At 49.8% G+C, this 15,455-nt stretch overlaps 1 protein-coding gene across 3 annotated transcripts in view; it reads left to right on the forward strand.

Moving 5' to 3' along the window:
• The first annotated feature begins 211 nt into the window (after window positions 1–211).
• The window catches only part of GSN (gelsolin), a 49,057-nt gene continuing 33,813 nt past the window's right edge, over window positions 212–15,455 (forward strand). Inside the window, exons 1-2 of one of the 3 annotated variants that reach the window (XM_090274659.1) lie at window positions 221–275; window positions 9,901–9,988. Coding sequence is in view for 1 of the 3 variants with exons in the window: in XM_090274657.1 (XP_090130783.1) it covers window positions 14,284–14,325 (42 nt within the window). In the remaining 2 variants the exon portion in view is untranslated. Of the gene's footprint in view, window positions 276–9,900; window positions 9,989–14,270; window positions 14,326–15,455 lie in introns of those variants that run through there. The other 2 variants (XM_090274660.1, XM_090274657.1) reach the window with 2 other exon arrangements.

The raw sequence follows: 15,455 nt of genomic DNA on the forward strand, positions 1-15,455 counted from the left end.
GGGGTTGTTGGTAAGGAAACTCGCAGTGCACACCAGGAAGGTTGGCCTGAAGGCAGAGTCGCCATTCTGCAGGCAGCCTAGGGGAGGGGCCGGAGGTCCTCCCCCTCCCTCCTTCCCCCTCCACACCCCTGTCCCTGCCGCCCCGCCCCGAAGGCGGCTCCGGCCCTCGCCCTGCCCATCCCCGCCGAGCAACCGCAGCGCTCCTACCCTGTCGCCAGGAACCAGCTGAGCACAGCTGGACCCAGCAGCCCCTGTCGCCCGCGCCGCAGCAGCAGGTAGGGGAAGGGGGCGGCCACGACCGCGGGCATCGGGGGATCCTGGGCATCTGGGTCCTTCTTCTCCCTCCCCTCTGGGAGCTCGCCCCCGCCTGGAGCTCGGCGGGACGGCGGGGGCACCGCTGGAAAAGGGCTTTCTCTCTCACGTAGCTCATCTTCCAGAGGACCGAGGAGGCTTGACTTGGGGGGCTAGGGCCGGAGAGGAGGGGGGTCGGGCCCCCACCCACGGGCCCCGCTGTGCACCAAGCATCCGAGCTAACATGGGCCCCGCCCCCACGGCTGGGGGAACTGGGCCCGGGGCCTCCCCGGCACTCCGCCTATCTGACCCCGGCTTGCTGGTAGTTTCTCGCCTGCGGTGTGGGCGGTGCACTCCACGGATCCTTGACTCGACTCCAGGGTAATAATGCCGTTACCTGCTCATCCCGGGCGATGGGGAGCCCTTCGCCTGCTTCCTCTTTCTGGGCTCAGCACTGTTAGAAAGTTTTCCGTGTACTCGTCTGAAGTCTTGCATTTGCTGCCTGTGGGTGCTGTCTCCTCCGCACTACGGTATTTGTTCCCTTCCCTGACTCCCAGGCAAACTTCTTTCAGAGTTTGGAGACAGTGATTGGAATCTCCCTTTCTCCCTGGGCCCCCATCTCTTCTCAGGTCTGATCACCCCTGACCTGAATACAGCAATGTCCCTCCTCCAGGGCGAGCAGGCTGCTCTGGGCCATGCCCAAGGGCAAGCCTGAGCCCTTGCGAGCTTTGCGTAGGCAGGGGACTAACTTGGAGCCCCTCACCTGCCCAGAACGGTAAACAGCCGAAGGCATTCGGGGCTGTGCTGCGGCAACAGGTGCTTTGTGGGAGGCAGGGCTGCGGGGGAGGGCCTGCTTCTGTTTGGCCAGGAGGACTTTTCAAAGACTTCATCTGGCACATCCCGTTCTCCCAGGACCACATTTCTGGCCTGGGCACCCTCACCTTTTACTGCATGGCACTTTACCGTGAGCATAGCTTGCTGAAGTCTGACCCCAACCTCATTCCACAGCTGAGAGAACTGAAGGACCCTGAGAGTTTGTGATGGGCTCATGGTCACAAAGTGAGGAAGGGGCAGGGCTGGGACCCAATTCCAGGCTGCCCTTAGCTGACTCCCTCTAGGTGGTGGGATCTTACACTCTTTCTTGAGTGTTCCATTCACTAAGGGACTGAGTACCTGCCCCCACACACACACACTTGGGGGTACTGGTTGGTGTTCCCTGGGGATGTTCAGGGAAAGAGGCTTGGAGCAGGAGAGGAAAGGTAGCAGGAGGGACTGTGGGCATCCAGCTCCCTTGAAACTCCATTTTCCTTTCTGAGGCCTCCCTATTTATAAATGCCAGGGAAATTGTAAACAGCCAGGGGAGCTTGAGTTGGCACCAGGGCGAGTTACACAGCAGCAAAGAAGGTTTCCATGTGAATCAGGGAAGGAAACTTTTCTCCAGAATTTTCCATAGTCTCTTTTATTATGGACTAACATGAACTTGGGAAAGCAGGCAGCTCCCTGGAGGGGGGGCTGCAGGGTTTGCCTCTCATGATGCTTCCTTCCTCCCTGCTTCCTTGAGTCAGTATTCTTCGGGTCTAGTACCTTGTGCTGTGAGGGCACAAGAGCCCCTGGGGAGGACAAAGCTCTCTGTCCTCAAGATACTTCCTATCTCTGTCCTCAAGATACTTCCCATCTATAGTGGTTGACACAATCATGTGATACTGATAGTTACTTCAGCCTATAAGAAGGTGACTAAGTCTTTCTGGGTGACCCAGGCCTCAAAAGTGAATAATAGTTTCCTAGGAGATAAATGGATTGAGGGAAAAGACATTCTAAGAAACAGGAAGAGCTTGTGCAAAGGCACCGAGGTTTTCTGAGCAATCCACATGGCTAGAATGGAGAATGGGGGAAAGGTGGAGTGGTGGAGTTGAGACTGTAAATAAAGATGGAACTAGATTGTAAACTAAGGGTTTGGACTTTATTTTAAAGACAATGAGTCAAGAAAGGTTTTTGGCCAGAGCAATGATAAAAACTCAATCTGGTGGCTGATGTAGAAGATGCATTGGAAGGGGCTCAGCTGCAGGCAGGGGGATCCCAAGGAGGTTGTTGGATGGTCAAGTGAAAGAGAGTCCAGTTCTGAACCAGAGCAGTGGCTCCAGGATGGATCAGAGTGGCAGATTCTGGAAGCCCAGCTGAAGATCTCAGAACCTGGTATAAATTTTATCTAAAAGCAGCCCTGGCCAGTGTGGCTCAGAAAGCTGCTAAGTTATTATGAGTTTTGCTGTGTTATTTTTTCTTATTTTTTAAGCCAAAAAAAAAAAAAAAAAAAAATATATATATATATATATATATATATATACATATATATATATATATATATATAAAGATTCAATCCTGGCTGGATAACTCAGTTGTTTAGAGTATCGTCCCTATACACCAAGGTTGCAGGTTCGATCCCTGGTCAGGGCACATACAGACATCAACCAGTGACAACAAATCGATGTTTCCCTTTCCCACTAAAAAAAAAGAAAAAGAAAATTAATAAAAATAGAATCAATAATTTTTTTTAATTTAAAAAAATCAAAGATTCAAACATGGAAAGGAGTATAGAGTGACTTTCATCTCTCCAAACCCCCGTTTCCCCCAGAGGTAGCCACTGTTAACAGCTGTGGGTGTGCACTTCTGCCAAATTATTACAAACAAGAGCTGTGTGGATGCTTTCACACTTCTTGGGTACCCAGTGCCAGTAGATCACTTCCTTTTACTCCATCCGTGTGGGTAGTTTGGGTCTTTCATGAGAAGTTGCCAGGCCATAGCGATGATTTATGTATGATCTTGCATCGTTGGCTGAGATTTTGATCTCCGCTTTTCTTCAAGAAATCTTTACAGCCTAAATCTACCATCTCTGAGGGTATATATTTGCTTATTTGAGACTATAAGACTGAGAGAAGTTAAAAGCACTAACTTGGGAGTGGAGCCACAATGTTAGTTCTTCTGAGTGACCTTGGGCAAGTCCTGGTTCTCTGGGCCTCAGTTTCTTCATCTGTTAAATGGGGGGATGTTGATCTGCATCATAATCATAGAAAGTTACCCTTTTAGTATACCAAGCGCAGGGACATGAGTTACTTTGGGGATTCCTCACAACCATTCATCTGAGGTAGGTACTATTATCCCCTTTTACAGCTGAGGTGACTGAGGCGTGGAGAGGTTAAATAATGTGCCTTGGGTTGTGAGACTATTCTGTGTTGATGCCAGGATTCTGGAGGTCTGACTATAGAGCCGTAGATCTTAATCACTGCAGACATTCTCCTGAAGGTTTCATCTAGTCCGGACATGAGAACTGATGGGGGAGGTGTGTTGTGGCTGTGACAGTGGCCATGAGTCAGCGTGCGTGGCTGGGGAAGCTCAGTCCTGAGTAGAGGCCTGAAGGGGCCTCCTGGAGCTGTTTGTAAACTCATACTTTTCTGTAGACCTATCAACAGGACTCCAGAGGGGAGGCCAGTTTTTCCTGCATTTCAGAGAACACAGGACTTGCCCAGGGTCACTTGTCGAGTTGGGGGCCCAGCCAGGACCAGTCCCCTTCCTTTCACCATTTGAGCCCATGTTCTGGAGAGCTTTCTGGGGAAGCCAGGCAAAGTTGGAATTCCCCCCCCCCCCCCCCCACAGTTATTCCCTGAGAAAATGCCTGCAGGAGCAAGAAAAAGCAGGTCCCAAGAGTTATGCCTTTTAGGGGGGAGTGAAAGAAAGAGACCAGTGTTTAGGCCTAAGTAAAAATATCTCCTCTCCTTCAACTGTGTGTCATATTTCAGCCTGATGTGGTTTGTGAGTTTGGAGACCACAGGCAGACTGACTGGGTTCCTGCTGCTCTCGGCTTCCCCTCTCCTCCCGGCTCTGCTTTGTGCCTGGAACCACAGCAGCAATTTAAGGGCAGGGCACAGAAAAGCGGTGGGCGTGGGCTTGATTTTACCACCGACAAAGTACTGGGTGACTTGTGCTAATATGTGCCTTTCTCTGGGCCCCAGTGTTCACTCGGTACTAGGGAAATGGACAGGATAATGTCAGGCTTTCCCGGTTCTGAAGGCCTTGTGTCAGAGGGCTCTGTGCTCAGTGCAGGGACGTGGGACCTGCACGTCTGCAAGCACAGAGCGAGCCCACAGCAGGCATCACATTTAAGTTACTTGCACCAGTGCCAGCTCGAGATTCAGCTCCTGTTCATGAGTTTGGTCATTGTGGGTTGGTTGCCCCATTTTGCAGATAAGGAAGTTGAGGCCTGGGATCCTTTTATGTATCCTGTTCCCTGTTCTACAAGCAGTAAGAATCATGGCCACTGTACATAGCATGCTTACTGTGTGTTCATCTTTTGTCTTCACTGTCTTGCTTAATCTTTTCACATCCCTATGAGAGAGGTGAACATGACTCGGTTTTACAGATGAGGAAACTGAGGCTTGGCGCAGAGGGATGGAATGACTTACTTTCTCTTCTCTGAGCTTCATAGTAGCCCTGAGATTGTCATTGCAGACCTCATTTTATAGATGAGGAAACTGAGGCCCGGAGATGGGAGCTCTCCTGCCCAGAAGTCCCCAGGGACCACATGGCCAGTTAGGTTCCTTCCCAGGCCCTGCATCCAGCTCTTTCCTGGTGACTTGCTTTTTCTGTCTCAGAAGGAACCTCTGTGCCTCTTGCATTCAATGCTTGGACTAAGGAATAGCAGTGTTCTTCCTGGGCTGTAAAGCATCCCTGAAATTTGCTCTGCCCTAGGGGACTCCAGAGATATTTTGAGCCCTGGTTTCTCAGGGAACTTTGATGGAGGTGCCACACCAGTGGGAGTGGGTTCATTGATTCTGCTTTTAAGCAAACAGCCCTATTACCTTCCAGCCTCAACAAGGATATCATGTGGGTCCAGCTTATTTGCCAAGCAAAGAATATATATGAGGTATATGTAAACTTTCAGGGTGGAGGTTGGCCCTTCATCTCCTTCCTATAGTGGCTATGACTGGGCTGGGCCCTTGGCGGGTACTCAGTAAATACTAGTTAATTTTGGGGAGTAGCAAAGTGCTTTGGGTGGGACACCCATGGAATATGGGGTGTTTTTTCTCCTCTCCTCCAAGGATTTTTTTTTCTTCTAATTATAGTAAATATTGATAGGAAATTTGGAAAATAAAAGAGTATTACAAATTAATTCTGCCAACCAGAGATAATCACTGCTAACATTTGGGTGCATTTCCCTCCTGATATTTTCAGAACTTTTTTTTTTATCCCCACATAATTGTGGCCACACTGCATTTACAATTTTCTCTTCTGATTTTTTGTTTCTTTTCAACATTATGACATGAATATTTTCTCATGTTATTCAGGACTCTAAATTTAATTTTTAAAAGTTTTTAAAATGTGCTATACCTAAATAGATAAATACATGTTTATTGCTATTTTAAATCTTTTGTCCCAATAGTCTAGGGGATTAAAGAAGTTAAATTATACATTTTACTTGTAAAAAAACAAACAACACAGGTTTTACTTTTTTGTCATGAAAATGACATGTGCCAGTCTGATTTTTAATCACGCTTTCATTGCATTTATGGTGTAAATATACCACGGTTCATTGCACTGGCCCTCTAGTATGAGGCATTTAGGCTGTTTATAAACAATGCTTCAGTGAACATCCTAGTGCATAAACTCTTCTTCTCTCATTATTTCTTAGAGGGGTGCCCAAGACTTGGAGTTGCCGGGTAAAAAATGAGATATTTTACAGCTTTTGGTACAGTTTGCCAAATTTTTGCCTGGAAAGGCTACAGCTATTCTTATTCCCACCAGCCACACATGAGCGTGACGGCCTTTTGTGGGAGCCTTGGGAACTGGTTATCAAAATTCTTGCTCAGGGCCCATTTACGGAAACATCATCATTCATTCATTTAGCAAATACATTTGCACAGTTAAGCATCAGTACAGGATAACAGTTAAAATCCAGGCTGAAGAGACAGAGAGAAGCTGGTTCTCATTCTATGGGTAGTTTCTACTTTGCACTTGCCATAAGACCTTGTGTTTACGCCAGGTCACTGCTCTGCCTCCTCCCTTAGAACAGGAGGGTTGACTTTGTGTTCCCTTGACTTCGGTGTGACTGTGGTGACCCTCAGCAGAAGACCTATCTCACCTCAAAACAGTTTCTAGGCTCCAACCTTTAGAGTTGGACCTTGGGACTTGCCTGGCCCACCCCCTTACTTCATGGCTGGGGATATTCATGCTCAGAGAGAGCAAGTGAATTTCCTAAAGCACACAGCAAGGCCTCTGATTGCTACTCATCAAAACCAAAATGATTTCAGTTATTATTAGACCTAAGGCCTGGAAAGATTAAGGAACCTGGCCATGGTCAGACCCCTAGGTTGTTCTGGCCATGTGGTCTTGGAAAAGTCATTTCCCTCTCTAACCGGTTTTCCCCATTGCAAAATGGAGCATGGCATCTTCTCTTACCGTCCCAGGTCTGCTTTTCTGCCAGTTGAAGATCCAATGGCAGGTCTTGGTGTGCCGATTGTGCATCCTAAATTGGGGTGTTTTTTGAAGGTCACTAGTACAGATGTTAGGTCAGAGACTTAATATTACAACATAGAGAAAGATACCTGTGGACCCTTGCTCTCCTCAGACGTAGAGTTTTGTTAACAATGTTGCCGCTGGACATAAAAGATGTTCTAGAGCATCTCAAACTGATCCTGCACACAGATCAACTGTGGATTTTATTAAAATGCAGATTCTGGTCAGTAGATCTGGGGTGAGGGCTGATACGCTGCACTGCTAATGACCTCCCAGGTGATACAGAGTTGCCATGTCCAGGAACCACACTTCCTACAGTGGGAGTCCAAATCCTGTCCTTATTCAGGGCTCTGAGAAGAGCCCGCATTTCTTAATGTCTTTCCTTTGAGGCTTTCCCTCCCCATCATATTTGCCTCTGTCTTCTCTTCCCAACACTGAGTTGAACTATTTGGTTCACATCTATGAGTTTCTAGAATCTGAACAGCTCTTGAAATATTTTGCTGCCTAATTTTGCAGTGAGGTACAGCTGATCTTTCTTTTAAGAGAGAGTGACTCAATAGGAAGCCATCTGAAGGAGGAGAAAGTCAGCTGTACGACCTAACATTTGACTTAAACATTCCCACCTGAAGTTTTTATACTTAAGATTCTAAACATTATTCTCAGTCTACAGGCTGCCAACTACAGCCCTGGGGAGGCCCCAGACTGTTTTTTTTTTTTTTGCCTCTGATCTAAGAATGGTTTTACATTTTCCAAAATCTGTTAAAAAAAAAAAAAAATCCAAACCCAAACCAGGGAGAATATGCAAAAGAGAGGGTATGGGGCCTGCAAAACCTAAAATATTTATTTATTGCCAAGCCCTTCAAAGTAAAAGTTTGCTAACCCCTGATCTAGAGTAACCAAAGCTTTCTGTTTTTCTCTGGTGAACAAGAAGCCTAGACTCATAGCTTGAAACCTAGTGAGACCAAGATGTAGGGCAGGCAGCTTGATTTGGTGGGAGCTGCCCAGACATCTTAGCTGTGTCACCCTGAGCACGTTATTTCACCTCTCTGAGCTTATGTCCTTCCTTCACAAAATGAGACAATGATACCTGCCTGGCAAAGTTATTGTGAGGACGAGAGATGATGTATGTCAGAGTTCAACGCTTGGAAGGGCTCAGAAAATGCTAACTGCTGTCATTGGGGTAGCCCTTTGAACCTTTCTGGCTTTAGTAGACAGATACCATGTTTCTCCCACCTAATCTGCAGGTCCTCCCAGTGAACTGGGAGCAGTCCTTTAGGAGAAAAAACACTTCTGTTCCAGTCGCCGGCTACCCTCCTGCCCTGCCCCAGGGCGGAAAGCTCCTCTTCAGCCACCTTCTAGGCAGATGGGGTTCCTGATGGCTTACACACTTTTGTTAGTCGGGGAGCTCTATCCGAAGGCCAGCCTTTGCACTGGTGGGAAGCTCTGGTTGTTAGAAAGCGCCTCCTCTCCCTGTGCTCTAAGTTATAATTCAGCAAACAGGCACCTGGCTAGCCTGGCTGGGATTTCAGCACCAGACAGAACCGCCTCTCTTTATGGCTCCATCTCGGGCGTGTGGGCGATGGACTAGAGTCAGCGGTTTGTGGACCTTGTTTTTAAGCCCCTGCAGTTTTAAGGTCCGAAATGGAAAACAGACCAACTTGGAGTTAGCTGCGGCTCCTTGTAAACCTAGCTGAGTTTGAGACTCTGGGGCTCCCTGTGTCCAAATCCTGGGAAAGAATGTAATGCTCTTTCTGCTCATAGATGGCAGCACCTGTCCTCTTAGCCAGCTCTGTGTGATGGGGAAGACCGGAGGGAGGCCTGTGGGATTGCAGAGGAGCTCAGCCTCCAAGGGGAAGGGGAGGCTAGAGAAGAGTTCCTGGAGGAAAGCTGGGCTTGATCATGAGTGGAAGGAGAAAAGGAGAACAGAGCTGAAAGGGAGTTCTGAGACAGAGGAAGCAGTCTGCACTGTTATATGAGGAACAGAGTGCAGCTGTGTCTGGCTGGATCTTGGAGGGGGTGTGTGGGAGACAGGAACTGATGAGGGCTTGTGCTCCAGAGGCTGACAGGGGCAGATCATGAAAGATGTCCAAGAGTTTGTTAAGGATCTTGGACTTGATCTGGGGGCCACAGGGAGCCAAGGTAGAATCTAAGCAGAGGAGTGACACGGCCTGGCCTTGCTCTGAGGACAGGGCCCTGAGGGAAGGAGAGAGGAAGTGGGAGGACCAGTTAGGAAGTATTGCAGTCACCCAGGTGAGAGGAAGATATAATTTCTAGAAAAAGACTTAGGGATTTAATTAATAACCATAGTAAATGTATGTACTGTTCAAAACCCTTGACATGTTTTATCTCATTTAATCCTGATAATGACTTCATGGGGTGGGTTCTAACATGATACCTTTTTTACAGAGAAGGAAGTGGGGAGTCAGAGTGGTGCAGTAACTCGTCAACTACATAGTTCCTTAACCGAAAGGCCATTTTGTCTAACTCCAGAATCCTCAGCCACTGCTCTGAAGCTGATTTTAAGGATTGTAAGCTGAATTCAGTCATGCCAGGAGGTTACCTTAAATGCTAATGGGATTTTATGTTGGATTAATAGAGGCATGGTATCTAGAGATGAGAGGTGAGAGTTCTGCTCGCCCTGCTTTGGATAGAGTACACTTGTTTGTCTAATTCCGGGTCTTTCTTTTTTCCCAGGAGGGACAGGATTCATCTGGAGTAGATCAGGGTAGGGGTCAAGGGAACCAAACACCTTGGTCTCAGGAGAAGCTGGAGGAAAGGGACTGCATAACTTGTGGAAGACTTAGGGGCCCAGGATCACTGTTTTCAAGTCTCCAAGGAGTCACTGGGAAGCAGGGTGACAGACCTGTTCTGGGTGACCCCAGAGTGAGAGATTTTAGCACATCCTAATGACAATTTATTTAACCAGCCAAACTCTCCAACAATAGGTCCTGAAGCCTTGTCAGGGAGCTAGAGTGTCTCATTGTTAGAGGCCTGCAAACAAGGGCTGTGTGACCCTAGTAGTGGGAGCGGGGGAGGAGTGGAAGCTTTTGATTTGACCAGATGACCTTGAGCCCTTAACACTGAGAGCTGGCCCTTTATTTCCAGGTCGTGCTGATACCTGCTCTTACAGCTTCCGCCCTGGTCCTGGCACCTCCGCCTGGAACAGCCCTCTTCACCCTCACAGCCCCGCAAGGTAGGTAGAGCAGTGCAGATCCCCAAGTCAATGCAGACCCCCGAGTCCTCCTAAACTGGGCTCTGACTGTCTCCCTGCCCAAAATCTGAAAGGGAAAGTGAGGCAGTGCCAGTCGCCATAGCGGACTCAGAGGTCGTTTCTGAGGCTTTTCTAGTAAAGCTCAGAGTACACTTCCGCCTGCTATCTCATTTGCTTCTCACCTGCCCTTCAGAGGGAGGCCAGGCAAGGGTGATCCTGAGGGGAAGCAGCAAGGACTGAGTGGGCTGGGTGCCAGGGTGCTGGGCCCCCACCTGGCTGTGCTGCCTGCTGGCTGTGCGACTGCAGGACAGTTGCTTTCCCTGTGGAGGCCTCTGGTGGCTCTTCTGTGAGAGGGTGGGTTCCCCTGAGGAGGAAGGAGGTGCACAGATTCTCCTTGGAGGCTCTGGAGAGGTGAGAACATCTGGGGTGTGGCTGCCAAGTCTCCAGCTCAGTGACTGTAGGAGGAGTACCTGAGAGTGTGAGTCACCAGGAAGAGGGATGAGTCATACCTGCCTGGGGACGGCTGGCAGGGCCTGCAGGGTGGGGTCCCCCTACCTATTGGATTCACAGGTGACCTGATGAAGCAGGCTGAGATCCTGGGGGTGGGATGCAGAGTCCTGGGCTGGAAGCAGGAGACTCGGGTCACTTCCCGGCTTGGGACTCGGTTCCTCTGCTTAAAAAGTGAGTGCGTTGGTCACCCCTGCACCCACCTAACAAGTTGTCATGAGGACGGCACAAGCTCGTAGATGCTGAGGGACTTTGTGAGCTGTGAAACGGGAAGAACCACTTCTAGGGACTAACCCAGCTTCCAGTGCTGGAAAGGAAGTGAATTTCTAATAGCAACTACGTGGAGAGCCTGGAAAACACCCCTCCAGCCCATGACATCACCCTTGGTTGCCCAAAGGAGAAGGGGCCGAATGCCTACACGCTTACTCATCGGCTGCAGGCCAGCTGGCTGCCAGGGGGTGACAGCGACCACAGTCAGAGCTGTTCCTCTTTCCCAAAGCTTAGATGAAAGCGCCTCTGATGGTCTCCAGAATGCTTTGTCCTCAAAGCCAGGATTCCTAGAAGGCCTGCCGGGCCCAGAGAGGGGACTTGTCCGACTTCAGCCAAAGCTTAATGCTACCCAGAGAGGAGGGAAGGGGGCTGGTCTTGGTTCTGAAGCTCCAGCTTTTTGGACTGAGCCCAAACCACCCCCAACTCCTAAAACCCAATTGCCTCTATGTGATCTGTCACCAAAAGAGTGTTACCCTCTGTTCATGCTTTTAGTAACAACAACACAGTAACCCATCCTCTGCCCACTTGTGCATACCCTCCCGGACCAGGCTGGCTCAGGCCCAACTGTTAAGTGAGCTTGACTGGCTTGCCCCTGCACTGTGCCCACCTCATATCCATTTCTGCTGAACTTGGGCTCAACCTAGGAGGCCCCAGTGAGCTCCGGCTTGTCCAGATCTATTGGTATTGCCTCAGATCCCCAGGTACCATCTCCCTGGAGCATCTGGTCCTTTCTCCTTTTAGAAGCTCTCTCTTCTTTTTGCTTCTGGGAGGCTGCGGCGTCCAGGTTATATATTTCCCTGACATTTAGGCCCTGACTTTATGCCTCTAATGTTCATCAAGATTCTTACCACTTTTCTTGTCTTGAGTGACATTATAGCTCTACTTGTTCATTCATTCATTCATTCATTTGTGGGTACATTAGTTGAGCTGAGTGTTGGAGAAAAGGATTCCCTATCCCTGATGGTCTTACAGTCCTAGGTCTTACAGTAAGTCGTCACACACACAACACATTTATTTCTTCAGCTGTGAAGGAAACAACTAAGGTTATGAGATCATATGGTGTCGGGTGGTGTGATGGAATTCTATCTGGACGATGAGGGAGGCTTCCCTGAAAAAGCTCAGACCTGAGGAGGGAATGGAAGGTGACTGGGTGAGCAGGGAAGGGAGCCCCCAGGCAGCAGGAACAGCATGGACAAGGCTCTGAGGTAGGACGTAGCAGGTGGAGAATTGTTGGGGATCTGAAGGAAGGGAGCGTAACGGGAGAAGGGCCTGGAGACCAGATAGCACTTCAGTCATGCAAGACCTTGGGGCCTTGGGTAGAGTTTGGGTTTTATCCTAGGCCAGTGGGAAACTACTGGAAGTTTTAAAGTAGGTGAGAGATTTGCCCTAATCTCATTGTTAGAACCCTGGAAAGAGATCGACCCAAGTGCCGAGGATGTAGTTTTTGGTTCTTCCACACTGTGGCGTCCTGACGCTGCGCCTTGGTGCTAGGCTTGGGCCGTACTGGGAAATGTGCGCTTCCCAGCATTCTCTGGGCGCCTTGCCTTTTTTCATTGCTGAACTTCTGTGTGGAGAGGAGAGATGAATCAGGCCTGCCCCACCCTGGAGATCAGAATTGTGGTGGCTGAGGATGGAGTCAATTGTGCTAAGTACCAGGGGAGCCAGGGAGGCCTTGTCCTCTTCTGAGTCAAGCACTAGGTTGACAGTCTCATGGGCAAAGGCTTGGCCACTTGGAGCCACTGTGCTTGGGGACTAGTGAGCAGGGTGACTAGAGCAGGAATGTGGGGCTGAGGTGGAGAGTAGCAGGAGATAACGGGGAGAGCAGGGCTAGGGGAGGCATTGAATGCCAGGTCTCGATCCCTTGGGTGCCATGAGCCTTGGACACATCTTCAGCTGGGAGTGGCTTGATTGATGGAATTGAGAGGGGAGGGGGGGTTGCGTTGGGGCCAATGCTGGTCTGAAAGAATGAGTAACACTGGTGAAACCTTGTCACTCCCACCCACCTGCACACAAACACAGTGAAACACTCTGCCTCCTGTCCGCTGCCCTTGTTGGGCTCAGAGACTCCCCCGTTAGCTGGCTCACGGAGCGGCCAGTGTTTGGCTGCACGGCAGCCCTGGGGTTTGGTTATACACTGGGCTGTGGAAGCGAACAGGTCTGAACTTGCTATGTGCCCCTTCAATGTCCCTTAACCCCTCTCAGCCTCAGTTTCCTCTGTGAAATGGGGGTGATTATAGGGCTTGGGGGGGGAACTAAAGTCCTAAGCATATGTCTTGTGCATAGGGATGGCCATTTATCTTTATTTCCCTGTTGGCTGCTAACGGCCCAGTCCATGTCCTGATCTGCCCTTTGGGGAGGGAGTCCTTCTCTGCAGCCCTCAGTCTGTAATCTGAATTGAAAACAAAGTGTTCCCAGCAGCCCTGAAGGAGGCCTCTAGTGGGACTCTGAGTGGTTTGGAAATGCCTTTACATTTCCCCACCGGGGCCTGGCACAGGGCTGGGCTCAGATGGCTGGACGAGGTCTTTTTTGTCTCTTTAGCTACAGTACACAGCACAAGGCTGGCCTACCGTGGTTCTCATAAATCCTAAACAGAACAGTTTAAAAAAAGAAAGCCCTGGCTGATGTGGCTCAGTGGATTGAGTGCAGATATGCAAACCAAAGGGTCGTCGGTTTGATTCCCAGTCAGGGCACGTGCCTGGGTTGCGGGCCTGGTTCCCACCAGTTGGGGGTGCACGAGAGGCAACCACACATTGATGGTTCCTCTTTCTCCTTCCCTTCCCCTCTCTCTAAAAAAATAAATAATAAAATCTTTAAAAAAAAAAGTCATACACTGGGTGTCATCTTGCCAGCACCTTTATCTGATGGCTGGGGCCCAGAGAAGGACAGTAACTCATCCAAGGTCACTCAGCCCTTTAGTGGCAGGGATTGGACCTGCTCATTTCTCCCTGGCTCAAACATGGATTGCAATTCTAATTTTTAAAATGCCGGTAATTAAAATTTCAAGTTAGCTGGGGGAGGGGTAACAGTGGAGTGGGCATTTTGGGTGTAGGGGGACCCCTGCAGACCATTCCAGAGAGTATCTGGCTACAAAGGCTGTAAGAGTATCACTTAACCTCCTTAGTTTACATTTGGGGAAACTGAGGCCTAGAGCGAGATAGTGGCTCGCTCAGGGTCCCCAGAGAGTGGGAAGCAGAGAAGGAGTCACAAGGCCCACTTTCAATAATAAGCAGTAGGTGGGTGGCTCTTCCCCCCTGACCCACTGCCTCATGTTTAAAGAAAGTGAATTAAAGTGTGAACAATGGTTTCCTGAGGAAGTTTTGGTGTTTAGTTGCATCAAGGAGAAGGACCATTTCCGGAACTGTGCTTGCCCATGTGATGTCTGTGGAGTGGGGCCTGGCACAGCTATTTCAGACTAAAGCCACAGGGTCCTATTTATAGGCTGATGTGATTAGGTTGATGTGGTCAGGAAAGGCCTGCCTGCCCTCTGCCCAGCCCCCGCAATGGCCAACGAAGAGGCCCTCGAGGGCGATTCCGACCCATGGGTGAGTAGCAAGGGACCTGGGGTGGTCCCTGAAGCTTGGGAGGCCTCAGGGGAAGTCCCAGTCCTGCCTCCCAGTGCAGCGGCCAGCAGGTCCTCTGCAGAAATGAAACCAGTTCTGCCCCTGCTTAAAAATCCTCCACTGCCGCCAATCAGTTCAGGACTCCTGCTAGTCAGGTCCCTTCCTCACCCACATGTCTAGGCCTCCACATCTCTGGGCCTTTGCTCTTGCTGTTCTCTCCCCCTGACTTGCCTGCTCCCAGTTCCCCAAAGACAAACCTCCATTTGTCCTTTGAGGCTCTGCTCAAATGCTCCCCCTTTGTGGCATGTCAGGTCCTGGGTGCTCCCTGGTTTGTGTCAGCTGAGTGATGGCCCGAGTTCATGTGTGCTCTCCACCGGACCAGGACGTCCTGAGGAAGGACCTGACCTAGAGGAAGAAAATGAGAAAGGCCTTGGGAGTTGAGCACCTACTCTGGTCATTCACCTTCCATGTTTGATGAGATAGGATCTGTGTGCCACACTCCACGCAATAGGTATGTTTTAATGGTGTGTAGGTGTGAGAGTAAGACTTCAGAGTCAGACAGGCCTGGGTTCACACTCTGCCCTGCACTTGCTGACAGTCATCCTTGGGCTGGACTTCTCTGAGCCTCAGTTTTCCCATCCGTAAAATGGGAATGATACGTACTTCCTATGGGTTTGGGGGAAGCTTTGTCAACAAGATGAAGCTTGTAAGTACTTGCACTGCTTGGTCCATAATGAGTTTCTGTATGCAATATAGGTATCATTTTCAGGTGGGCAAACTGAGATTCAGTCCAGGGAAGCGCTTTCTCTAGGGCCCTGCACAAGTCAGTGGCCAAAAAGAGACCAGAGCTGGATGCCGGCCTCCAGCTCCACCCTTTGTTCTCCTCCCCTCCCTCTCTTAGCCCCCTGGGCCTATTCTGTTCCCCAGATTGGGGGAGCTTTGTTTGGGATTGTTTGTCCTAAGAAGTTTCCTCTGTGGTGCCACTGGTGACTCAGGGATCTGAGTCACCAGGAGGCCGAGGGCCAGGGAGGAGGAGGGAAAGGAGAGAAGGGACAAGGAGGGGGTCCCAGTTCCAGCTCTGGCTCTCCCACTGCCTGATCGAGTAGGTCAGA

The sequence above is a fragment of the Furipterus horrens genome, unplaced genomic scaffold, assembly GCF_987537825.1.
Source record: "Furipterus horrens unplaced genomic scaffold, mFurHor1.1.pri manual_scaffold_4, whole genome shotgun sequence".
Lineage (NCBI taxonomy): Eukaryota > Metazoa > Chordata > Mammalia > Chiroptera > Furipteridae > Furipterus > Furipterus horrens.